Genomic DNA, 27,476 nt, shown 5'->3' on the forward strand with positions numbered 1-27,476 from the left:
GCGTTCATCCATCAAAAGATTGACAAAGGGCTCGAAGTATTGTTATTATTATTCAACTTAAATGATAATTTAAACAGAGGTGCAATTGATGACGACGGTGACGACCACAATGATGACGACGACGATGATAATGATGACGGTCACATTAAACCGGGATATGAAACGTGCCGCCCAACTTAAAAGTTTTATTTCCACTTCACTTCTGGAATTAGCGGCCGAGGGCTTTTGTAGCCCCGTGTTAAAGAAGCATTAACCACTTTGGATGTCACGTTGGCTGAATTTCAGATGAAGGGGCTAAGCCTCTGTGGCCTGGTGAATTGCGCTCTCACACGCAGCAGCTGTTTGCCGATGTTGTTGATGATGACGATGACGATGTTGCCACAATTGTAATAGTTTTTTTGGAGGCCGGTGTGGACCGCGGTAATTGTCAGCCCATGGAAAACGTCAACAATGGCCACAGCTGCGTGTGCCGGCATTAACTGCCTCAGATGGTTCGGTTGGCACCTTGCGATGGAACACAGCCAAGTTTAATGGCTCCGTGTGCCCGCCATACCACGGCATGACACCTGCCCACGGCTTACATAACCCACCGTGCGTGGTAATGGTCTTAATGTGTTCCCATTAAACCTATCCTGGGTCTGTTATTCGATTAAGGCTGCATCAGTGCAGCAGAAGGCAGCTTAAATTCACTTCCACGAACCCTGCCCTGTCCAAAACAAGGTTGTCTCGGCTTTTTGAGACATCCCACAATGAACTTACCGTGCGATAAACAATCTGCTACGAGGCATTCCACAATGGTGCAGCTTCTGATAGAATAGAGCCTGGAAAAATCATGATGCATATGCCTCACCCCCCTCACACTGCTTGCATTTGTATAGTGTATTGAGATGTGGTCTCTTTAGATGATGTATGAGTCCCTGTTGTACATTTCAATGACATAATACGAACCCTGATGTGTGGTCAAAGATTAAGACAAATTGTTACAATTGACTCACAGAGGTATACCTCGTAGACAAAAACATATTTAATGGAACGTGATGTACAGCCCTTTTTCAATGCACTCTTGGACGAAGGACTCACGGTACCTTGCAGTGATGGGGTTATTTTACTAAACTTTACCACGCTGGTCAGTGTGGGTTGGTGAAGATGGTGCCCAAGACCAGTTCAGGTGTCACTCGTCACTGATGTTCGGCACGGCTGGATATCAAACTGAGGTCGCTGGGTTTACAGCATAGTGCGTGAACCACTACACAACTGCTCCACCCGATTGCTCATATACTGTATATCCGAGCTCAATTACAGACACTTGTCAAAGCTTTAAAACACTTGTGGAAATTTGCACTACATTTAATTATTTTAGCTTGGAATAACATCAGCTGATTCAAGCATATGTTAAACCTCGCGAAAAAGGGGTTTTAAATTACTAAGATTGCTTTCCTCTAATTGCAGAGGAAAGGGAGGCGAAAGGGCGCAAGCTGTGCCGAGCTGTCCCAGAAGCGGTGCGGCATGGCTCACGTCTGATTTCTACTGCTCGTGGAAACGCTGCACAGCTGCTGTGAGACCCCCTCCGCCCTCCGCCCACCGCGATCGCATATCACTGACCTTGTTGCCGGTGTCCAGCATCGCTTGAAATTCAGGCTTCATGGGGTAGTGCTCCATGGCCATGAACACTGTGTTGATGATGATGCAGAGTGTGATGAAGAGATCGGCGAAGGGGTCCATGACCACTATCTTGGCCAGCCGCTTTACCCTCTTCCAGAACGGGCAGCAGGTCCAGATGAGGAACTTGTTGACAAATCTATCCCAGCACGGAGGGCACTTGGTCTTCTTCTCTTCTTCTGAACACAAAGCCCAACAGTCAGGTTACTGCCACTGCTAGAGATTCCACTTTTGCGTGCTTCTAGTAAATCAGGGGTGGGCAACCTTTTAATTACTGATGGCTGAATATGATGTTCAAGCCAACTTTGGTGGGCCACACAATAACGCATGCATCAATCACTTCTGGTAGCGGGAGTGATGGTGATATCCACAGCCGATTGACTGGTGTAGTGGGAGTGATGGTGTTATCCACAGCCGATTGACTGGTGTAGCGGGAGTGATGGTGTTATCCACAGCAGATTGACTGGTGTAGCGGGAGTGATGGTGTTATCCACAGCAGATTGACTGGTGTAGCGGGAGTGATGGTGTCATCCACAGCAGATCGACTGGTGTAGTGGGAGTGATGGTGTTATCCATAGCAGATCGACTGGTGTGGTGGGAGTGATGGTGTTATCCACAGCCGATTGACTGGTGTAGCGGGAGTGATGGTGTTATCCACAGCCGATTGACTGGTGTAGTGGGAGTGGTGGTGTTATCCACAGCAACCACTGACGAGCGGTCTCTGTCTGAGAAATGGCTGCGAGGCACCCAGGCACTTCGCTTTATGCATTTAAGTGTTTGCTCGTTATATGCGAGGGATACGTTCCAGAGATGCTTGTAAATAGCATATTTTCAGGATAATATTGGATGACAAAAGGCTATATTTTAATTGAATTACCTTAAATAGCTAACAAATGATCATAACACAACAAAATTTTAATGGTTGTAATTAACATAAATCAAATATGAATACATATGAAAGTATTAAGTAATAGTTTATAAATTAAATTCCCTTAAATTATGATGATGCTATGCATCATCACTTTATCTCATCACTTTATTGCATGACTTTCGGGCATCACATTTCCTCTAATCACTTTATCCTATCACTTTCTCTCTCTCTCTCTCGAGATGCAATTCCTGATGCCATTCGCATCAGATAGCCAAATTCGCGGAAAGCAGGTTTTGTGAATAATGAGGGAATACTGGTGCACAATTTTTGTGGCTTTCGCAAATCACGTCCTGCTTAGATTTAAGCAATGTTTCTGTACTCGGGCCGAAATAATTATAATGATCGTGTCACCGAGGTGCTGACTCCCGTGTTGTGCCAACGTGAATGCCAGGCTAAGAGTGGTATTGATCACCACAGCCAGAGACAGTGACCGAGGGAGCAGCGGACTGGCTCTGGGTTTGCAGTCGGGAGTTAAATGACAATGATCTATTGAGCAGCAGCCCTTCTCAGACGCACGGTGGGCAATGCTCTTCCTGGAGAGATCTGCCACTTGATTATACGTCTAACAGCCTGATGTTGCAAATCAGATTTGGAAAAATATATATAAAATATCCTTTAAAAGATGTTGCACAGCAAATTTTAGGGCATTTGCAAAGTTAAGTGGTGGACAAATGGCTTTTGTGCTCCCTGACCACAAATCGCAAAGCTCCCCCAGGAATGTTACCTTCAATGGCACTTATTGCACTCATCGCACGCTCCCGGCTGATAGGATCATCCAAAAAATCTGCCGAAATCTGAAAAGAATCAGACCTCATTCTCATGGTTCCTTCAAATCCCTGTGGAGAACAACACAAACAGCATAAGAGTGTGCCAAGTGCAGAGTATAAATCCACAATCGCTATCCTCACATCATCGACTTCTTTGTCAGTTAAATTTTGCGCTTTTAAGTAAAACTGCCACGAAGCGTCGCTCAACATTAAATCTTCGAAAGTGTAATTCACATCACCTTATAACATACATACAAATATAGTAAGCTCATGTTTTAAGCAATGGCACTTTTTCAGAGAACTACTCACGTCAAATTCTGCCACAATGAGTGCATGAGCTGGAAGTCTTAAAGACGGTACTAATCTACATTTTAAGAAATGTAATTTTGTCCATCTGTGCGTAAGTCACATGACTTACACGATTCATATTCATTTCACCAGGGCATGATATTGATTTTGAGCTTCGTTTGAACTAGTTTGAAATAATTAATAACCAGAACCAAATATTTTCACTGTAAGGATAGATTGAGTCTTTTGGAGGGGGAGGGGGGGGCTTAATCAGAATCAGAATATGTATTCATACTGGAGGAATCCAATGAGCTATCAAGCTCTGTTTTACAGATGTCCAGCAGTGAAATTTCAGCTATTTCAGTGACATGAAAGTGATTTTTATTTTTAAAACAGTGAAGTTTCACAGGAATCTCCCAGTATTAGAAAATATTTTACCCTTTCTGGCAATAAAACAGGTGTTAAGATGCTCAAACACCAAATAAAACATTTTTTTTTGCAAGGAATCATGTCTGTGCAAGGGATGTCAGGGGTAAGCATCCCCGCCAAAAGGAGGGGGGCAGTGGAGTGGGAACAGTTGAAGGGTGAGGAGCAGGCGAGCAGATATAGGAGGGGGGCTGAGAGGGGGGCGGACAAAGAGCTGGCGGGGGACGGAGCGAGAAGGCTGGGGGCAAGTGAAGACTGGGGGAGCAACAAAGGACGAACCCCTGCAACCTTGTGTCGGCTCCTTTACATCTGGTGGCAGTGGTGGTTCCGACAATGGCTGCAAAGAAGAACCTCCGTGGAAGAGAGCCAATGGAAGCGGAAGCAGGGACCTGGGACCCCCCCCCCCCAGGGCCAGGACAACAAGGGGACCTGGTCACGGGAGCAGCAGCAGGGCGCCCGGACCCCATGGAGGACTTCATGGCCCACATGGAGAGGGCGCACCAGGAGCTACTGCGTCGGCTCCCTATGGGGGGCCCGCCGGCGCTGGGACCACCTCTCCCACCCATTGCACTACTGGAGGAGGCGCCAGGTCACGTCAGCCGCTGCCGCCGCTACTGCCGAGACCGCCAGGGCCAAACACCCAACGGTGGGAGCAGGTGGCAGGATGGGCACGCCAGCTGGGGCCCGTCGAGAAATTCGTGGCCGAGGGAGGCGATTGGGAGGCATTCGTCCGACGGTTCGAGGCTGCCTTCCATGCTCTCGAATGGTCGGACGACCATTGTCACAGCAAGACAAGGCTTGTCTCCGCAGCGCTGCCCGTGCCCTGCCTGTTGGGGACCAATTTTCTGAGGAAAATCGATCTGGCCAACGGGTGGGTAAAAGTCCAGGGAACACATCTCCATTTCCTGAAGGCGGAGGGGGCCGGCCGGGGGGTACCCTACGTGCAGGCTCTGGTCAGTGAGTCTGTCTCCATTCTCCCGGCAGCCCAGCTGCTTAAACCGCTGATAATATTGGTCCTCCCTCGTGACAGCCCGGCCGGACTCACCCATCCTGGTGTCTCCAGCACCAGCCGCCACGGATCGCCATCCACTGGTGGAGGCCGCGACGGTGCAGGTGGGAATGGTTCTGGCCTACGTTACTACTTTGTCACTGGGAGTTCCTGGGACGGGGCCAGAGCTCATGGGAAGCGTCAGCCAGTCCGAGGACAAAGGTGACGACTGTGGATGGACCAGTTGGCGGAGCCGGAGCAGGATTTGCTGCCTGATCAGAAGCACCAGCTGCACTCATTACTGCAGGAGTTCTCCGATGTGTTCAGCCGGGGATCGTTCGACATAGTACACACGCATCTGCTGCAGCACCACATCAACACAGGGGATAACACACCCCTGCGCCAAACATATATAGAATGAGCCCAATATAAAAAGGGCATATCCAACAAGCGGTGCAGGAGATGCTGCGGGCCGACATCATTTCCCCATTCTCAAGTCACTGGGGGGCACCGGTGGTCCTAGTCAAGAGTTAGATGGGTCACTGAGATTCTGCGTGGACTTCCACAGCCTCAATGCCATTACGCTTGCCGACGCATATCCTATACCGCGTATCAATGACTCACTTGATGCACTGGCAGGAGCAACATTTTTCACCACGCTGGATTTATTGTAAATTTTCTGGCAGATCCCACTGGACGCGGACTCCTGGCCCAAAACAGCATTCCGGACACCACAGGGCCTGTTCAAATTCAACTGCCTGCCTTCTGGGCCTCCAGACCGCATCGGCGATGTTCCAGTGCTTAATGGCGTTGGCCTTAGCAGGCCTCCAATGGGATTTATTTTCCTAATCTACCCGGACGATGACATTATCTTCAGCCGATCCTCCAACGAACACACTGGCCGATCGCGTCAGGTATTCCTGCGGTTCCGGAACGCGAACTTGAAGCTCGAGCCGTCGAAGTACCACATCATGTGGTCGTCGGTAACGCTACTTGGGCCACGTCGTCAGTGAGTCTGGAGTGGCTACAGACCCGGAAAAGACGGCCTGCGTGAGGGCCTGGGCCGTTCCCATGATGGTTCCAGAGGTACGCAGGTTTGTGGGCTTTATGTCCTACTACTGCCGGTTCCTGCCCAACTTTGCAACCATCGTGAAGCCCTTGCACGCGTTGATGGCTAGGAAGCAGAGGTTCTATTGGGGACCCCTGGAGGAGGAGGCATTCCAGCAGCTGCGCTCGCGTCTGACGGATGCACCACCCTTGGCCTTTCCGGATTTCGTCCTACCCTTTATCCTGGACACAGACGCCAGTGATGTAGGTATCAGCAGCAAATTGTCGCAAATCCAGCACAGTCGGGAGGTGGTTATCGCCTACAGCAGTCGCGTGTTGTCACCAGTGGAGCAGCAGTACTGCGTCACCCGTAGGGAGCTCTTGGCGGTCGTCCACTTCATGGAGCAATTTCGACCCTACCTGTAACGGTCGCTAATTTATGGTCCGCACTGAACATGCAGTCTTGCAGTATTCACTCCGTATCAACCAGCCTTCAGGCCAGCTGGCACCTACAAGTACCAGGTGGTACATCGCAAGGGGACAAGACACACCAACGCGGACGCATGGTCCCGGCTGGCACCCCAGAGGCCTTGTGCATGCCCCACAGGCGCGGCACGGTTCGGTGCCCTGTGTTCCCTCGTCACCTACAGCGCCCCATGTGAGGCCTCATGGAGAGGCAGCACGACCGGTGGTGGCAGGGGCTGGAGAGATGGTAGCACGGGACGAGGCGACGCCGGCGCCACCGAACCGGAGACCTCGACGAGGGGGGCTGCGACGGAGGGAGCCGCCGCGGCCATCTGCAGCCTGTGGGTGTCCGGGCTGCTACGGGGCACTGGCTGGGGGTCCGGCAGACCTTTCAATTGATGCTGTTATTGTTATATTGAATTGTATGGTTACTGGGGAGTTCAGGGTTGTTGTCACTGTAAATGGGGGGGGGGGGGGGGAGGGGTGGGGCTCACGGAGAGACTGAAATGGTCGAGGGGTAAGCAGAACCAAGGATGTTTTTTTTTTATCCCGGGGGTGGGGGAGCGGGTGATGTAAGGGATGTCAGGGGTAAGGATTCCCACCAAAAGGAGGGGGGCAGTGGAGTGGGAACAGTGGAAGGGGGAGATATAGGAGGGGGGCTGAGTGGCTGGGAATGCACGGAGAAGGCCGCAGGCAAGTGTGGACCGGGGGGGAACCCCCTGCAACCTCACGTCGGCTCTACTTTAAACAGATTCCTCGCAAAAGATTTATGTTTGGAGTTTGAACATCTTAGCACTTGTTTCATTGCCAGAAAGGGTAAAACCTATTCTAATAAAGTATTAAAGCTTTCGTGACTGCATAAAATTACTCATTGGTTTTGCCAGTATCAAGGTATTCTAATACTTTGATACTGGCAAGAAAGGTCCCAGGAATTCCCCAGTTAAGCGTGCGGAGGTGCTGCTGACAGAGACCACGACAAGGAGACCCCACACTTGCCAGGTGCTCCATCGTTTTTCCCCCCTCACTGCTCTGGCTGTTGCCGCTCCCCAGCGGCATGCACTCGAGCCACGGCTGGTAGGGGACATCCTGGAAGCTGCCCGTGTCGCCCTCGCGATTGATCTGCCGCCCGTTCAGCATTAAGTCATCCGAGCCACGGAACACGCTGCCCATGCTCACACGCTGCGGAGTTGCACTCATCACTATGGACAGCAGCGACTACGCACACACACACACGCACATACACGCACACATGCACAAATGTGAGTCTGCGGGGCAGCAGGAATGGAGAGCTTGGCTATTGGCATTGAGCGGGGTGTAGTGGTGCACACCTGCGATCCAACACTTTGGAGGCAAGAATTTGTGAATCACATGGAGATTTGTGAAACTTCCCAAGCCGGTAGCTGAATTCTAATTTCTACAAACAACATCACTACCATCACCATCATCACCACTACCGTCACCACTATGACAACAACCAATATTTCACATAGTGCTGGGTGGTGACTGGGTCAACAGAGCAGTACAGCTTTCTAAATCATCATCAACCAAATGCACCATTGCCACTGCTGCCACCATCACCACCACCACTACCATCGCCATCCCTCAGCAGGCGTGCGCGCGTTCACTCACGCCGGCGTTGTCGCACTCTTGCCGGTCGTCGGGGTGCATGACGTACACCTTGCGGCTCGGCTGCTGGCTCAGATCGTTGCCGTTCTCGGAGGCCTCCGGCAGTAGAGTGTCACGGCGCTCCAAACCCCGCGGCACCGCCAGCACCCCCGTCACGCTCCCCGCGTCGCTCCCGTGCGATTGTTCCGAGGCCATCCGGCTCCGGTAGCAGCTGGGCCTCCGTGATTGACCGGTCGCCTGCCAATGCGCGCGGGGGAGCGATAAGCGGTGACGCCAAGGTGCTACGGCGTCGTGACCGCTCGTGCGCGGGAGCGGTGAGGGGTTTGAGCGACAATAACTCTCGGGACTGCGTGTCGACTAATTGGGCTCTTAACGGTGCATTCCGAGCGCAGTGGTCTCGCTTGCGCTGCGCGGTGAGCAGTTTCTTCTGTGAAGCTTGCGCCACACACTGCTGATGCCGTGCGTCTTCATGACATGCATGCCCCACCTGGACAACCACGCTTGGATTTCAAGCGGCTGTGCAAGCACACGTGTGCTTTTCAAACACCAGGCTGTTTTATTTTTATCCGTGAAGACCAAATTCTAAGCTATTTACATCTTGTAATTATATTTGTTTGTGATTAATAATTAATGTTACGTAAACTTGTTTTTTTATGACACGAAAACAAGGTAGACAGTCACTTTAACAAAATACAAATTATATAACAGCTTATTTGAACTGTCAATCACAAATTAATTCTGGAATGCACAAACCAACGCTCCAATAGTTACTTGACAGTCGTAAACTGGGATCGCTTGTCACGTGACATGTCTATGCAACGTGGAGACAGCACAAAAGCATCACGTGGTGCTTCATTATTCTTAGAAAGGAGCCTTCGTCTGCCTCTGAGCCTCAGACCAATTACACCGAGCAGAAAAACATTCCTAAAGTTATCTTGATCTGATGATGAAAACACTGCATACGTGGACATGATTCTAAGCAGATGAGTACCACTTGAGCAGGCAGAAAGCGATGAATGATCATGGGCAAGGCGTGCCAAATTCTTTCTATACACGTACCATGCAAAATACACAAAGTCTAACATCAAAGAAAAACAAGCCTGCAAACAATGCTATTGCCGTCGGGCCTCGGATAGGATGAGGTATAAGAAATTTCAGCGCTCAATTTCCAGGCTGGTTTTGCCACGTGCAGCCAAATTGACCCCATGGGCATCGCCCCCCCTCCCCCCCCTGTTTCACTTCATGTTGCTATTAATTAGTCAGATTACCACGTGGATACGGTTGACTCCTTAACAGGGCATTATGAACGTGCCAAGGGGCGTGTGTTTTTGCGAAAGCATGGCATGTGCGTGCGTGTACGAGGAGTGGTGATTAAGTGGTTGTTGCACTGCGATACCAACTCCGAGACCTGCATTAAATTCCACAGATAAAGTCAGTGGAGAATATCTGAAACAGTACTGGGCCTCACCCTAAGTCAACTCAGCCTTAAATTAATACCTAATTCGGTGTGTAAACACCACCACTGGGGAGATAGAAGCGTCCAGGTGTAGTGCTGAGCACACCACCGACTCGTGAAAATTTCCGGTCTTCATTCGGTGCTCGCTAACAGCACTTGCCCCAACATTCTTGTTGGCCACACGAGGGGATCCTTATATTTTGCATGTGTGAGTTCGTGCGTGCACGTACGTGCGCATGCATGCGTGTGTGTCCACATGCACGCATACACAGACCATGGCGACCTGATCCTCCTTCTGGATCTTCAGCTGCTCCAGCATCTCCTGAAGCTCGTCCTTCTTGCGCTCAGCTTCCTGCTGCGTGGCCTGGTTCTGCTCTTCGTAAGACTTGGCTACCACGGCCAGGATGAGGTTAATGAGGTAGAAGGAGCCCAGGAAGATGACCATCACGAAGAATATCATGTACACCTTACCGGACGCCCGCAGGGTCTGAGCAGTGGGCAAGATGTACAGACAGAACACCAACAATGACGGCCGCCATTCACCACTTATTTATGCACAGCATGCATGCTCTCCAGTGAGGACAGGTGTCTGTGTGTGTGTATATGTACCTGGTGGTTTGCCACAGATGCTACTCCTAGTAACGGTTTTGTAAACTTAGGGAAATAATATTGACCTATAGATATCATAAAGATGCCTTAGTCTGACTATTTGAGCCTCAAACAATAAAACAATAACCTTAATAATAATCATCATGAAAGTGCATCTGTCTGGCCCTTGTGAGCCTGAGACAATAATACACAGAATCCTAATAATATTAAATGTGCCTGAATCTGACAGTCACCTTCATGCGATATCGCTAACCATAAGCACCCTCGAGGCACCACTGTCGTATCTGTGTTCCTTGATATTATACGTGTGCATGTGCACATACACAACTACAGGAGAGCGTGAGTCTACAAACTAGCGAGTGAATGACGACTACAACACGGCCTGTGCTGGAAAAAGCAGGTATATCCCCAGTGAGTCTATTTCCTCATAATGAACGGTCGTGTCTCGATGTGTGCCATGCTCCCCCCTACCCCCATGTCCGCCCACCCCTCAACTCTCCCACCAGAAGGCACTCGAGCCTCTGAGGAGCCACTCAAGTTCTAGGGGTCATCGCCAATGCCACCACCACACCACATTACTTTGTTTTTGCCACTCGCAGAGGTTTACACTGAGGTTGTGAACGTGTGAATATGGGAGCCTCCACCCCCCCACCTCCCCCCAAATATTAAGAGGTGCCCCATTAGTTTACACCACGGTGGCGAGATGTTAACTACCTCGCCTGATATACAGGAGGGCGTGGGTTCGATCCTGACCTTGATGCCTGTATATTTGGGGTTTGCATGTTCTCCCCGTGGTCGATTGGATTTTCTCCAGGTCCTCCGGTGTTTCCCTCCACATTTAGAAAAATACGTTTAGATTGTTTGACTATATAAATCTCCACTAGATAAGCCGCTTCGTTGAGCTATCATTAGTGGCCAGGTCGCTTCTGCAAAATTAGCTATATAGCTCAGTGGGCCTTTACCTGGTAAAATAAAAAAAAATTGGTTCGTTTCATAGTTTCATTTAGTGCCCCTTCCTGTGTCGGTTGTGTCCACGCTGGGCCCGAGCAGAGCTCACCAGCTGATATAGGTTCTCCCAGTAGTCCTGCGTCATGAGCCGGAACAAGGAGAGGAAAGCCCAGCCGAAATTGTCGTAGTTGGTGTAGCCGTAGTTTGGGTTTTTCCCGGCCTTGAAGCAGATGAACCCATCAGGGCAAGTACTGAAGCACAAACAGCAGAGTAAATCAAAGCGGTCAAGACCCAATTGTTTGGTTCTGTGTAGAACTTTGTTCGTATCCCAATAGTGCTATCAGTGTCGTGTCGTTCGGATCTCTGGAAGTGCAGCATTTCATCTTTGAGAACGGTCCACGAAAGTGGATATCATAGAGATACCTCTGAGATCTCATTGAGTAACCTCTGGTCCACATAGTAAGCAGCAGGCAGCACTTTCTGGAATTTAACCAAATTAAGTGCAAAAAACAAATTGTATTGTATTTTTTTTTCTTTAAAGCTTTCGTGACTGCAGTAATTCATATTCTTAGCTCTTTCGGTAAAGTCACGTTGAAGGGAAACAATAAAATAATAAAATATATATTAAACAATTGTATTGTGTTGGGTTTCTTTTTGTGCAGTAATTGATGTTAATAATCACAGGTGTCTGAAATATGGATTCGAACTCAGGTTCTCAGCCGTGCCAGCTCAGCACTCTGAGCCACCTAGTGACGTTCATGAAACAATTAAACTCAGCCACATCAGCGAAGAAAGAGATCCAAACGATTGAATGATAATCACCTGAAGGACCATATTCATTGTTGGAATATGGTCCTTTTCGTCACATTTTTTGCAAATTTCCAGCAGCGACAATAAGGAAAATCACCACGGCAATCGGTTTCAGGCCATTTCCTTGAACATGTGAACCTGGCCCTGTATAAATGGGATGAGTCCTTAGTTCTATTCCCAGCCATGGAAAACATCGGTGGCAAGTGATACCTTAACGGGTCCTGGCACCCCCACCTCCCTAATGCCATTTCATTAACCCACACTGACCAGCATGGTGACGTATGGTCAAACAAACCGGGTGAAGGACACGGCATTGGGGCTTGACCATACTTCATTCATCCAGCAGTGGATTGACGAATACCTTAAAATGTTAATATGATTAGTTTACAGGCACATGCCACGTTTGCAGGTGATGTGGTAGCACAGGTATAGCTGTGCCAACGTGCACAAGGCCAGCCCACCACAGGCTCGCACGTGAGGTCGGGTGTGCTTCTGAGGCAACTCGCACCATCGCCAAATGCACTACTACATTCCCGTGAAAACGATACTGCCATCGCGATGATAAAGACCTCTTGGCCAATACAATGGCATCTCGCACCATCGCCAAATTCACTACTACATTCCCATGAAAACGATACTTCCATCGCGATGATAAAGACCTCTTGGCCAATACAATGGCAACATTGTTTTTTTGTGTCCATCGGCGTTCCTATATTGTTTTCTATTTTTGTGCCAGCGGCTGAAACGGTGCTGGCTCGGCTATTTTCAACATTTCGCAAGAGGATATTCGGAGGAAATACAATAGAAAGCATTGCGCTGGAAAATTAAAGCCACTTCAATTTGAAATCCACCATTATTAATTACACACAGCATGCAGCATGCACATAGGATGAATAGCATGCGAGGAGTGATGGAGGTTCGTACTTATTTTCCGATGAGTTTGAACAGAGTAGTGGCACATTCTTGTGGAAGTAGTAATTATCTGTGGAAATAAAATAAGAAGGGTTGAGAGATACTGAAACTTTTCCAGGTAAAGTTTCACATTATATCACTGGCTTTGCTACAGCAAGGCAGAATGACATAAAACACACATGCTGATTATTTTATTGAGTCACGACCAAAGTCAGCAGTAAGAAATTGGAAACGTTTTTGTAACACTTGTCTTACCTTACCCCTCTTAGAATAGAATACAGGCGGACCCAGCCTATACTCTATTAGACACTCGTGATTCAGTTTCATGGATCATCAGTTTAGTTAAGTTTATTTGATTTGTTACGCGGATGATCCCCATTGAGCCAATTGCCTGATTATTTTACAAGGGAGGTCCGTGGTGCGTGTTAGCACTGCAGCAACAGTAACACAAGACAAAAATATCAATATAGCAGAGGACGAGGACAGGATCCTTCAGGAATATTGCACAGCTAGCGAAATAGTTGTGCAACTGGCTCAGTCGAGTGCAACTGTGTTGAAACACAAAAGGAACTAAGGTGTTTTTAAAATCTTAATATTACGTGGGAAGATTGCACAATATTTTAATAATTCAACCAAGTGCAGGAAAGTTGGACCATTTCATTTCAGCTATTGGCTTTTTGAAAGTACAGTATTTAGCTGAGAAGCCCAGCATTTAACTGGCAATCATGCTTAAAAAGTATGTTCTTACGGGCAATGTGATTCGTGAGCCGTGTGTAAGTTTCATATCAACTGGTTTAAGAGTTTTGTAATTTTCGTGAAGACTTGTAGTGTACTACCAGACAGACAGATGACATGTCCCAGGCATGGCAATAAGCAGCAGCTGATCAGCTCCGTAAAAAAATTACGAAACAGAACTCCAAACAAACTAACTCTTCTTCACATAAAGTTTAGACACCGTGGCAAGCTATATAATTGCGTAATCGCTTCGGAGAATGTAATTAAATGCAGTGCTATTGTTTCCTTCACGACCGGCATAGACTAGCTCAACCGTGCGCTGACGCAGGGGAATGAGAATCCTGTTTGTAGTGTTCGGTTTCCGAGCCACGTCACATTACAGCTGCGTTTGCGCTTTCCTGGAATATTGACGATAAAACTTTCATGAAAGCAGGAGCTGTAACACTTTAACGATGGGCAGCAGCTGCCCCTGTTAAATGCGGATTGCCACCAACGGTTGGTTGCTGCCACATCCGATTTGCCCAGCTCTGCTCACGGGCCACTTAGTTCCGAAAAGAAAATATCAAGCACCTCTTTGATATCGTAACGAGTCTTGTTAGTGGGACGGCTCGAAAGTGGCAGCGCTTGCAGGGTTTCCGAGTGGGCGAGTGGCATGTGTGAATCTGGTGAGGTTTAGCGTGTATTGTTTGAAAATGACAACTGTAATTACCCAGAGAGAGTTATTATTTTCAGTTTGTATAATTGTGGAGCGGTGGTGCGGCGGTTAACGCACTGAGTTCGATCGTCATCATTGGCGAGTGATAACTGAACCAGTCCTAGGCCCCTCCAGCAACAACCCACACCGATCGGCGTGGAAAAGTCGAATCAAACCACTTGTTGTGACTGACACGGCGTGGGGAGGCCTTCATCCAGCAGTGAACCGACACATTGCTACAAATGAATCACTATAAAATTGTGAAATATACATTTGTCATTTTCGCCGTTAAACAAGCACAAAATGTGTGACTCTCTTAAACGATGTAATCACAGAGTCTTTAACATGCACTCTGCCACATTAAGCAATCCAGGTAATCATTCCACAACCAACTTAATGACAATACACTGGGTGTCTGCAGGAATCAAAACTTTGACTCAACTGACTTGGCAGGATCCACACTGATCACTCACGTATACTTACAGAATATAACTATTGACCGATTCAATTAACTAAAGTGCATTCTTCAGCTTATGATAAGCGCATTTAATAGTGTCTGTAGGAATACATTATTTCTGATTTGCATTAATGTTGTAGGTTATTTGTTAATGGAAACTAGACACGCAAAACGCATACAAACGTCACCTTTAGGATGATGGACCAAATGAGACAACAAGAAAGGCAATGCCCGCGAGATAAAAAATAATAATAATAATCAATTCATGGATTCCATCGTGACTCCAATTCATTGAAACTTACGCTCACAATAAACGCATCGAATCATGGGCCTCAGAGTCGAATAATTACAATGAATACAAGTTATATGCCAAAGTTACCTTGAGGGTTAATGGAGCGCGACCGAGAGCACACTAAATACATCATGCAAATTAAACTGTACAAATCATACAAGCACGAAATAATCCATTCGTAAATCTAATTACGGCCCGAATAATCTTGACAATTCATGGCATCGAGTCGTGGCAACAACTCAACACATCCCCTCCCATCCCTGCCCGTCGTGCAACCAACCAAACCAGCCACTCAAATAAAGACATTTGGGTAAATCGACAAATGAGAAGCAACGTCCTCCTACCTTTGTCCTCCAGGTACTGTGAGATGTTAATGAAATTGGAGTTGCCCGGAATTGGCCAGCGAACGCACTTGTTCTTCAGATTGCCCTTGAATAGCTGTAGGGCGATCAGCGCGAAGATGCTGAGGCAGAACAAGGTGAGGATGGTGACGTCTGAGAGCTTCTTCACCGACTGGATGAGCGCTCGGACGATCGTCTTCAAGCCTGCGTTACCAACGGCACGGAGGTCACTCTCTCGCTAAGCGGGGGTCATCCGAACGCGCTGCGGTTTGAACAGTCGACCCATGTCTTCTCATCCAATGGTGTAAAATGCATGTATATATATACAATTACAAAAGTGCAGCCCGTCTTACAGACAAAGATCCCCGTATAGCATTTCATAGCCTCTTGGGGCAAGTTATGTTAGTAAGCACCTACAAAAAGGCTGCTACGGCACACGAGGGGGTGGTGTGGCCAATATCACGCCCGGCCGCCTTTGTGTCCCCGATCTTGACATTTACACATCACACCAGGTACCCATTTCAAGGCTGAGTCGACATTGGGGAGGCTCTATGGGAGATATGTGTATTTGCGTCTGATTCTTGCCCGAGCCGAAAATGTGTGATGTGGAGGGATCACACACACCTGGAACCACGGAAATGGTTTTCAACGCCCTCATCACTCGGAACATCCGCAGTGCTGACAGATTTGCGAAACCTGGTATGCTGGTAAAACATCTGAAGAGGCATTACGGAGTGGGGTGGGGGGACGGGAGTCAGGAGACTTAAAATACAAGCATTTGTCACAGTCCATCGTGATATTTTGAAACGGTGTCCAATTTTGTCACTCGAAACTCACTCAATTGAAACGCACGTGGTTACTTTTTTTTCCAGTGCACGAACGGAGCAAAGTAACTCTATCCTGGACTTGGCCTTGGGCACTCTCTTTCTCTCACTCCGCAGGAAGGGAAACACTCGAGGCAAAACTCAAATTCAGGTTTACTATGACACGGGGGATCACGGGCAAACTTACCATCTCAACAACGGACGCGGGGTGGCGGGGTGTTTAAGCGACTCAGAAAGTTGGAGGCAAGAAGAGGGCGAGAGAGTGTGGACATGGGCATGGGGCTGAAGTCAGATTGATCATATATTTATATTGGAGAAATCCGATGAGCTATAAAGTTTTTTTTTCACAGGTGTCCAGTTGGGGCGGGTCAGAACGTTACAAACAACACACAATGCAAAGTATAGGAAAGGTAAGCAAGTCAATGTCAAAAATGCAAAGTCATGTCCCGCGCTCAAATGAACATTGACGTGGTTCTTATCTCCCGTTTACAACCCTGAACCAGTGGCGGAAATCACGCTTCATCTCCATAGCTCAACCAGCATCCCCACAAAGTGTTACTCATTCTGTCGACCCCAGATGGATAATGGGCTGAGTCATCCCCCAACCAGAATTTGAACTCGCTCTACAGCTGAATCGCCTAGCCGGTTATGTTAAATGTAATCATACTAAATTTATTACCTTGATTTTACATTTCATTTTGGATAAATTCCATCTCTAAAATAAATACATACTTTTTTTCTAATCGGTTGGACTGCCACGTGACACATGTTTGTAGCAAGGTATGTGGGAACATGGGACCCCGAGGAATTGGATGAAAAGGTGACTAGACGAATCTCGTAAGTAGTTCTGCGACATCTGCTCCCGCGAGAAGTTACCTAACACGATGCATTTGTACGCGAGACTCCCGAATGGACACTTTAGTTTCACGACATCGAAAGCAGAATTGAGACAGAACTGGGGAAACGGACAAACAAAATCCTACAAAAAAACCCAAGGTAAAACTTTGAGATGGGCAATGCAGGCCGTGACCACTCACGCGATGACAAGCACGGCCAAGTCCAGCCAGTTCCACGGGTCCCTCAGGTAGGTGAAGGCCCCGAAGAAGAAGCCTCGAGCCAGAATCTTGACCAGAGCCTCGAACATGTAGATGGCGGTGAACACGTACCTGCACCGTCCCACAGCATGCGTCACGGACACACGCTTCCCCGTCGCTTCGAGGTCACGGTCAACACTTCAGGTCACGGGGCAAGCTTTCCTGTCACACGTCACCTTAGCCCTGAACCTGACCCCACACGTGCTCTCCCGCATGGATAACGGTAACAGGTAAAGGTGCAGCCCTGCGATTGCTTGCCCACGACACTGCTGGCAGAAGGGCCTCCGCTGGAGAGAGCTCTGGAGAGCATCCCCAGAATGTACTTTGGGGGCGCCACGGTGGCTAGGAGATGTTAACTACCTTGCCTGGTATACGGGAGGTCGTGGGTTCGATCCCGACCTTGACGCCTGAATGAATTGAGTTTGCATGTTCTCACCGTGGCTGTGGAGATTTTTTTTCCAGGTCCTCCGGTCTTTCCCTCCACATTTAGAAACATGTATTTCGAGGATTTGTCTGCTGTAAATTTCCACATGATAAGCCACTTCCTTGAGCTATCATTTGTGGCGAGGTCGCTTCTGAAAAAGGGCTATTTAGCTCAGTGGGCCTTACATGGTAAAATAAATAAATAACGTTTGGTTAGACTCTTCTGCGCTAGCCAGATGTCTTGAGAGTGCTGTACGCTCCTCTCCACTACATGTGTCTGTATGGCGCTCTGCAGCCTGCGGTGATACACCGTAGCGGCACCTGTTCATCCTGAGCCTCGTCTGCACGTGTGCTACGTATGGTTGAATTTCTTTCGCACCCCGCGTAGCCAACCGTGCTCATCGGAGGTGCGTCACCCGGAGTCGATCTGTGTGACTGGGACTTTTTCCCGCAGCGTCGGGTGGGTAAGAGTGTGTTGCATTTGCACAGTTTTGTTGTTATATATACATTCGCCGTGGTCCATGGATGAAAAATCGCAGTGCTGTACTGTAGATCATCGTATATTGCGGGGGGTGACAGAGCTCCGGATAAAAAAAAAACGTCGGATAATCCTATAATTATTCAAAAGGTTATTTTTGCAAAAAATGTACATGACATTACGTCTTCGGGCGTTGTGTACATGTTTTTTTTACTGTTTTTCACGTGTTCACTGTGCTAATTGGCATAAATAAACGTACAAATAGACAAAACAACAATGACAACATTCCACTGTGTTCACTTGTCCCGTGCTTACACACTCCAATCTCGAAGACTCTGCACCATGGGGTGATCTACCTAGCACTACTTACAACTCTCTTGTTTCAATCGCTTGTATTTGACGATCGCCGGACTGATGCAGCCTTTAGACCGGTGCTTGCACGCACTTTTCGCCGGATCGCACTGGATACACGTGCAGTATTTTCGTATGTAATAGTTGACACATATACTTTGTTTTGTCACGCTACACGGTGCCAATTGCCGGACTGGTAAACAGCCTTTGGAGCGTTTTTGCCGGTTTCGCCGGATCGGTCCGGGACAGCCGAATAATCGATGATCAACTGTGTGTATATGTATATATATATCACATCTGAGTATAGCTGCATCTTTAAAAGGCTGTACAAAAAAAGTGGAGGATCAACTGGGAACCACCGACAACAGGGAGAGACGCGTGTTTACACGTCACTTAATCCACGCAATCAGACGCACAAAAACACGCAATCGCATACACGCTTCGAGAAACCAAGACACAGGGGGATTCCCAATGGAGCCTTTAACAACCGTTCGTGTTCCAGCGGGTGGGTGGGTGACCAACACCACTCAAAGACAACGATCCCCATTAACAGACTGTAGGGGCAAGTGCTGTTAGCGAGCACCTATGAAGGCCGGCACGGCACACGAGGGGCTGGGTGGCCAGCACCACGCCCGGCCGCCTTTGTCTCCCTAGTGGCAATGTTTACACACCGCACAAGGTACTCATTTGAGGCTGAGTCGACCTAGGGGAGGCCCAGGACCGGTTCAGATAATCGTCACTGGTGTTGGCCGTGAGCGAGAATCGAACTCGGGTAACCGGGTTCGCAGCGCGCTAACCGCTGCACCACCGCTCCCTAGCACCACTTGCACACCAACGCACGTCAATCACCAGAAATCACGCACTCGATAACACGCACAACAACAACACAACAACAACACAACAACAACACAATGGTACACACAGAATCGTGCACTAACACAACAGCGACGGCCGCCATTCGCCGCTAAGTTGCGGTGACGACACCACGGCGCTAGTGCCAGGCTAAGTGCACCTTGAGGGCAAAGGCTCGCTGGCAGGAGGTCACGGGACAGAACTGGGTGTTATGGGTTCACACGCAATTCCATACCTGTCAACCCATACGGTTCACTCGTATTCTTGTACAGGGAAGTTGAGCAAAAAAGTAAGTATTTGTTTGTGTTTCTCCATTATGATGGGATTTTGTAGGATGAACGTTGAGATTTATAAAGGAACGGGGTTTGTAATAAAGTAGGCACTGATAAGGGATTGATGGGTATGCAATTCTGCACCAGGACACACTCATACACAACAATCACACACGCATGCAGATCCACCTGCACACAACCACACACTTACTTACTCCACAACCTTCAGCTCTGTATTGATAGCCATGAAGACACAGTTGGTCAAAATGGTCGCCATGATGAGGATGGTGAATAATGTATGGACGGAGCTAAGGATGGAGGGCGGTGGTGGTCTTTTCACACAACAAACACGGCACACGACATCTGTTTGCCTCGAACCAAAACGGCCCACAGCAGCACCACGCTGTGTATAACAGGCGACTGCAATGGACAACGCAGGCCGCGCAAGAGCAATGACATTTGAGCTTCGTGCAAATAGGGCAAATAAGTCACACGCCGTGTGCAATTGGTGTTGGAACTTGTGACCGGATGCATGGCACATGTGGGTGCTTGGCAGACCAGTGATAGTTTGCAGTTTGAATATTACGTTTAAATATTACGGTGGTTTTTTTTCTTCTACACACAGATTGCTTGTGGCCGATTTATGCGTATTTTCTCCCAGTTAATTTAACTTGTCATTTTAACGTTACTCCCGATGGCTGTAGTTCTGGTAGAGGATTGGTTGTGATGTCTCTTAACCCAGCGATGCTACACATAACCAACAGGGTATGCGAGTGTATTGTCAAAAACGAACTGCTCATCACCAGCAGCCGTTATCTTGCCTACGCATTGCTCGATGAAGACCTCGCCAGCACTGGATCTATCTACTGCTGGATGAAGGCGCAAAACCGCAATCCCTGTAAAATGTTCCATATCAATAACGATCCCTAAGCAAATTACTCTTACACAGACATTTCTTGGACGTACAATTTTGGGTGGAAAAAAACATCCTGGGTCAGAAAACAGTAACACGTACGTGTGTTGTTATATGTTTCACCTGTGAGAAGAAACGGGTAGGTGTCAAACGAATGCGTGGCACGGCGATCCACACACACAAAGCGTCTTTGCAAATGCAATAACGATCGTCGGCCTTCAGCAAAGAGGATATGAGTGAGTGAGGATCTTGATAGATATTCTCCTAATGGGGTTGAACACTGTGAAGAGACAAAGCGCCTTGCAGGCATTAAACCTGAAGATGGTCTTGCCCTTGTTGAGAACCAAAAACGTCTGCAAGAGAAGCAGATACAGTGACATTAGGCACAGCTGCGCTCCACAGCATGGATCAGACGTTAACAACAATTAGCGGTGATTAATCATATCAATAACCAAAGCATCCCACGACTCTGAGCATGGCAAGTCTATAGCGTTCATCGGTTTACACGGAACATCTGGCAATCCAGCAGGATTTGATGAGCAAGCTTCACTCTGCTGATGAGAACCAAAAAAGGTGAAAACCCAGGCAAGCGTTTGTTTCTTTGTTTAAACAAATGCTGCTGGATATCGTTGGTCTGAGAAGCCTATAGGCCGATTGACTGAAACCTCTTAATCTTCTATGTGGATGTTTGAGTAAAATATATTTTAAACATATGGAACAGCGTTAAATGTATGTAATTGCCTTGCAGTATTTAATTGCCTTCTCACGTGTTCTGCTATAAAGGTGTCCTTCATATGATGAGCCAACATTTGTGTAATCTTCATAGTCAGACATATTCTGAATCAAATGAACGTCCAAATTTAATAGAATTCGGTTTTCGTAACTTTTTTGTGCAGCCATTGATGATCGGGCTGAGAAGATCAACTCGCTGCACTTATGAACCAGGTTTAATTACTCAGATTAAATCCCAGGATCTCAGCTATGCCAGGGCTTTCACAAGGAACGTCCAACAGTGTGGTGCTCCGATTTCAACCACAATTTGTAGATTACCAGTGATAAAAACAGGATTGGTGAAATGTCATGTGCCCGTCCATTGGTGGATAGAGAACGGGTAAAATGTGTTGTATTTGCATGAGTTAATAATAAACTTGATACTGTCATTGGATACACTGGATAGCCAGTGGATAGCCAGTGTATCCTACAAGACCGTGCGGCACACTCACGTAACCGGTTGCAGTTGTTGGATGACATAGGTGCTCCTGCAATCACGTGGTGACGTCTATCCACACAGTTCAAAGAGACATTTTCTGCCTGTTAATGTTATTTACATTTTCCACAATGATGCTAACGATAATTTCGAGTTATGTATGACACTATCATTCTGCGTTGAACTAGGACCCCATAACGTAGAGAGAGTTTCCTTTCCTTTAATATCAGCAGTTGGCCAGCATTGATTCAAGGAAGCCTGTCCTGAACTGCTTATGAGACACTGTGTGTTGAATCTTATCCAGAGTTTTGCTTTTATTGCAAAAATGTCGATGACATGCACTTCCAGAAAGCCGTGCGGTGGATAGTTTGTGTAAAAAAAAACATCTATGGGTTCCACTTCATGGGACCTCCTTTGCCAGTACCAAAATATGATAATATGTTTTTCCCTTTTATTCTGGCAACAAAACAGGTGTTAAGATGTTAAAACACAAAACTGAAACCTTTTACAAGGAATCATGTCTGCATTAACCACAATGCTTGTGGTCTGAATGCAAACGAAAAACATACTCTGATAATATATGCATTGTCCTTGAAACATGATTCCTTGTAACAGGTTTCAGTTTGGTGTTTTAACATCTTAACACCTGTTTTGTTGCCAGAAAAAAGGGGACAAACCTATTATCAGCTATGGGTTCCTTTTTGCCAGAACCTAGACGATGAAAACGGGAACCGGCTTTACCCATTCCGGCAATATTGTTCAAATACCAAATCGACACCTATCGCAAGGCACCAAGTCTGTCTTAACCACACATGCGTGTGTTAAAACATGCAAAACAAACCTGCTTTGACATATGCATTTAATTACGTTTGTTTTACGTGGAGAGACGGGCATATGAAGGAGACGTTTTGTATTTGATTTGTTACGCAGATGATGGTCGTGGTGCGTGACAGCAGTTTTGGGTGGGTGGGGGAAGGCGGCGTGACAACTCTGCCGTGGGGTTTCAAGTCTCGGGTGATCTATGCAGGTTGACTAATTGGTAATGGAACACAAAGGCAACGTGTGGTTATCATGGTGATTGATGATGATGTCGTCGAACCAGTGCTGTGTTCTGGCCAAACCAGTTCAGGGAATTGATCACACTATCCGGTGATGCTGATCTATTTTATTTTACCAGGTAAGGCCCATTGAGCTATGTAGCTCTTTTTCAGAAGCGACCTGGCCACAAATGACAGCTTCAACCAAGTGGCTTGTCGCGGACACATTTATAGCAGCCTAATACGCTTACGCATGGTGAAGTATGGTCAAATAACCCCCCATGACCCAGATGTGCTGTGAGGAGGCCTTTATCCTGCAATAGGCTGTAAACTATATAATCAAAATCACTATCTTGATAGCCTATGGGTAACGACATTGTAAACACAGCAGGATTTGTTTCATCACCAAAATAAAAAAATAAAAATATTATTTCGGCACATGAACCAAAGGGCCTTATGGTCAAATGTCTTACAACCACGCGCTGCTGATGAAACCAGGTAAGGTTTGCCTGCATTAGCTAATTTATGTCCATCAGCCAAATTCTGCTTCAGAATTTGGCTGATGGACATAAAGGTTGTTCAATCTTCATGTTATGCAACATCTCTCTCTCTCTCTTGGGCAGGTCCCTGGGTGAAACGTCTCCCATCCTCTCATCTTTACATCCCCCTCCCATCCTGTCACTTGTCTCCTGACCCCACCCGGGCCCCTTCATAAAGCAGCATTTTTGTTTGTTTGCATCATGGTCTCTTTCCCAACATCCGTCCTTCCAGTCTCCATCAACAAGCGTTCACCTCTGAAAACTCTTGAGCACGTGTCCGATCAACAACGATCGCCTTTTCTGGGCTGTGTTCCCGTCACTCTTTGCATTACTCTCAATCCAAATGAATTGCTCCATTTCATAGCAAACCCCACGAAGAAAATAACAACATATGACGTAGCATACTCCCATCCATGTTATAGATACATGGGTCTCACTGACATGCTGAGCGGCTGGAGAGCTTCTCATGTATGTTCAGTGTCGCATGAGACATTCAAGCCTGGCACGCACGTGCGCATAGTCCTGGGGCCAAACAGACTTTGGGTAAACAGAACCAGGGAGTGCTATTCACCAGGCAATGAAGCCCCAGTTTAAGATGAAGCTTTAATAATCCACTACTGGTGTCTCGTTATCAATAAAATTGAATATCTCAAATGCGACGTTCCCAATCATGTGAATTTAAGGCCCCCTCGCAACGTGCCGTGCCCTCCATGCAAAAAGTTGATTAACGTTCGTGAAGGTCCTACGACTCCATTGGTAGGGAGGGGGCAGCTCTCAAGTGTGCAGGCGGTGCAACTGCACGGGGGTCCATGGTCTGGAGGGGCCTAGGCGCCGGGTTACGAAGAGGGAGTTAATTGAGGAGGGGGCCCCGTTTAATTAATTTCACACCTGGGCCCACAGCAAGCACGTTACGCCACTACAATCGACACGATATTAAACAAATACCTCGAAATACGGGATGCGGACTATCAAGTGAATGCTATAGGTGTGAACAAGTAGATCAGATTGTGCTGCAATGGGAAGGACACGAGTAAGATGGAGGTGGGCAGGTTATCGAGACATGCATTCATTACCCGGTGGTGGTTGTGATAAAACTTACAGTATTCATCTAAGAACGTGTCGACTGTTAAATATGAAGACTTAAAGCCAGACGGTGGCAATGATTGGACTTTAGGAGTGGTCCTTGACTGATGTGCCACCTACATAGCACGGAGAAGAACAAAAATCCAGATTGTGGTGGTGGTGACGATGATGATTATAATACCCTAAGAGCAGACCTTGGAGGTCGGGTGTCACCTTTGCAACAATTGTGTGACCTGGGAGAAGGAAGGGGGCGATGGCAAGGAATAGTGACATCAACGGCACTGACAGCGATGACCTTTTGACCTTGAGTTTAAAACTGACCTGCAACTCAAACTCACTGTTTATTATTTTCTTTTATTTACGTTTCCCGTGTACTGACGTTCTCCACTTTTAAGTACAAATAAACCACGTATCACCGCACGCGTTTTTTGTTTGTGAAACTGGAAAGCATGCACGCCTCAATGTGTGAGCCACGTCTGGCATTTGAGACACTGCCGCTGCTGTGGCTGCTGCTTCTGCTATTTGTACCACGTGTCCTTTATGTTGGCTCCCCATTGTGTTTCGTAGCCACGAGCCATGGGCTTGTTTACCGAGACCGCCCTGAGGCGCGCGAGTGCCACGTGCGTTCGCCTTACGACGCCCAGAACAATGCGTCACTGCCGTCACCTGTGACAAGAATTATCTGTATTGTTATTATTAAACCCCTTACACCTGCCCAACATTAGGTAAGTTCTCGCTTAACGCGTGTCCCCACAGCACGTTTTTTTTTTTGCCAAAACGCGGTTCTTACACGAGGGAACACTTTTTTCACATTGTAGAGCGCGCCCGTTATAACGCGAAACGCACCCGTCATAATGTGATTTCTGAGTGACCGACGGCGCTAAATGGATTGTTGCATCACAGGACCGTGCGAAAGTGATGGTTTCAGGAGGACTTAATCCAGCAGTGGGTAGATAATTGATGATGACAACTAAGAAAAAAATCGCCCTTAATATCCACCCTGAATCTTCAGATCTTATCAGCGCAGCACGACTCAGCCGTCTTGCGACATGAATTGGAGATTAACTTGAATTACATGGTGTTGTATGCTTGGGTTAGGCTAGGAGATGACAGATCAGCAATGAGCTCAGTCCATATACATTGAATATATTGGGTGTCTCTGTGCATTCTATCTTTGCAGAGCATTGAGTGTTACCTCTTTCTACTTCAGGTTTTCTCTGAGAACTCTGGTTTCCTCCACATATGAAATGCGTATTAATGGAATTGGCCGAAAATCCCAAGACCCGGACCATCTTGACGAAAAAAGTATTGAAACTCGCAGGCTTTCCTGGTTGAATAACAATCATGAATACTTTTACTTTCATAAACACAAGCTGGATCATATTGGCCAAGTAGTCACTCCAGTCCTGGTGGAATATATTGAAAGTAGTGACACTACACGAATGGAGTATGAATTGTGTGGCTCAAGGGTTTCATAATGACCGTGTCAAAGATACCGAGGTCCTGGGGTTAAATTGGGGTTTCAGCAGGCAGTGATTTAATGGGACTAACAAGTGTAACCAGTTGTTAGTCTCAGCCCGGTCACCTATGACTGCAGAAAAACTAAACATCAGAATACTAAACCTAAACTAAACTATGTTTTATTTTACCAGGTAAGACTCACTGAGCTATATTGCCTTTTTTCAGAAGCATCCTGGCCACAAATGATAGCTCAACGAAATGGCTTATCATGTGTACATTTATAGCAGCCAAATACTCCAAACACATTTTATCGAAGCTTTTATCAAGCATTTTCTTGCTTTAAGCACAATAAAGATTGGTTTGATTAACACGAGACTTGAACACATCTATAGTCGGGCATGTGAAAATGCGCAATGCCCCTATTGTGGATTAGAGGCGATTGAAGGGACCTCAGAACTAGTTTTGTGAGGTCATCTTCCAGGACCGTTGTCTAACACTGGGTGATGCACTGCTTTCTACGAGAGTCGCAAATATATTTGTTTTGACACAAAATCAACATCAAGCTGACAGCTCAAAAAGGAAGGCAATTGGGAGAAGGATTGCAACAAAATAAGCTAAACTTAACTAAACTAAAAACGTATTTGTTCTGAGCGCAATGATTAATTTACGAAGCAGCACTTAGGGCAGGTGCAACACAAGGGTGAAGGGCACAGATTCCGATCGGTGTCAGCCTGCTACTGCTGCCGCTTCGGCTGCTGCTTCCACTTGCTGCTGTCTTCTCCTGCTGCTGCTGCTTTTGCTGCTTCTTGTACCGCTGTTTTTACTTTACTGGCGCCAATTCGACCTGCTGCTTCTACTCAGCTTCCTCGGAGTCCGCAAGGGCATGAAACTGGTATTTTCCTGTTGCTCGTTATGCGTGTGCAGTTCGGGATTCCACGAACCGCAGTCCTCGCGACCCGCTCCTGTCGCCTTTTCATATGTGTTTCCGATCACATAAATACAATTAAATACAAATTAAGTCGATGCAAGCTCCACGTGCCCGATGATTTGTAAACACGCCCCACGTCACTTCAGAGTACACTGATTTACATGTAAAGGATTGCAATTCAAATCTACGTCACGTGGCACAGAGATAAAGATCCCATGTTGCAGTATTTAACAGACTGCCGGGGTAAGTGCTGTTAGCGAGCAGCTATGAAAGCCGCTTCGAGAGGGTGGATGGCCAGCATCATGTCCAGTCGCCTTTGTCTCTCCAGCGGTGATGTTTACACATCTACCCAGGTCCAGTCCGTATTTGAAGGCTGACAGAAACGTCCCTAGCTGTTAGCGAGCACCTATTATTTACATGCCAGCCATAACAGATGCTCGTAAACAACAGAGACTGGGGATAACTCGTACAACCAGGGCTTATTTTCAGGTCTGTTCGGGTCAACAACCCGGATATATGTATACACCCGGCACACTGCATCAAGTATGCCTCCCGTTACTGCC

At 47.3% G+C, this 27,476-nt stretch overlaps 1 protein-coding gene across 1 annotated transcript in view; it reads right to left on the bottom strand.

Moving 5' to 3' along the window:
• LOC116940894 (sodium channel protein type 3 subunit alpha) overlaps positions 1-27,476 on the bottom strand; it is a 75,561-nt gene that overhangs the window by 41,628 nt on the left and 6,457 nt on the right. The window contains exons 4-15 of the mRNA XM_076066174.1: positions 20,891-21,011; positions 19,961-20,039; positions 17,313-17,441; positions 16,076-16,167; positions 15,455-15,655; positions 12,945-13,002; positions 11,320-11,461; positions 9,928-10,140; positions 8,201-8,434; positions 7,568-7,786; positions 3,315-3,426; positions 1,603-1,838 (exon numbers count right to left, since the gene is read on the bottom strand). Coding sequence (XP_075922289.1) covers positions 1,603-1,838; positions 3,315-3,426; positions 7,568-7,786; positions 8,201-8,434; positions 9,928-10,140; positions 11,320-11,461; positions 12,945-13,002; positions 15,455-15,655; positions 16,076-16,167; positions 17,313-17,441; positions 19,961-20,039; positions 20,891-21,011 — 1,836 coding nt within the window. The remainder of the gene's footprint in view (positions 1-1,602; positions 1,839-3,314; positions 3,427-7,567; positions 7,787-8,200; positions 8,435-9,927; positions 10,141-11,319; positions 11,462-12,944; positions 13,003-15,454; positions 15,656-16,075; positions 16,168-17,312; positions 17,442-19,960; positions 20,040-20,890; positions 21,012-27,476) is intronic.

Source organism: Petromyzon marinus, chromosome 10, assembly GCF_048934315.1.
Source record: "Petromyzon marinus isolate PM22_M1 ecotype Great Lakes invasive population chromosome 10, UKy_Petmar_22M1.pri1.0, whole genome shotgun sequence".
NCBI lineage: Eukaryota > Metazoa > Chordata > Hyperoartia > Petromyzontiformes > Petromyzontidae > Petromyzon > Petromyzon marinus.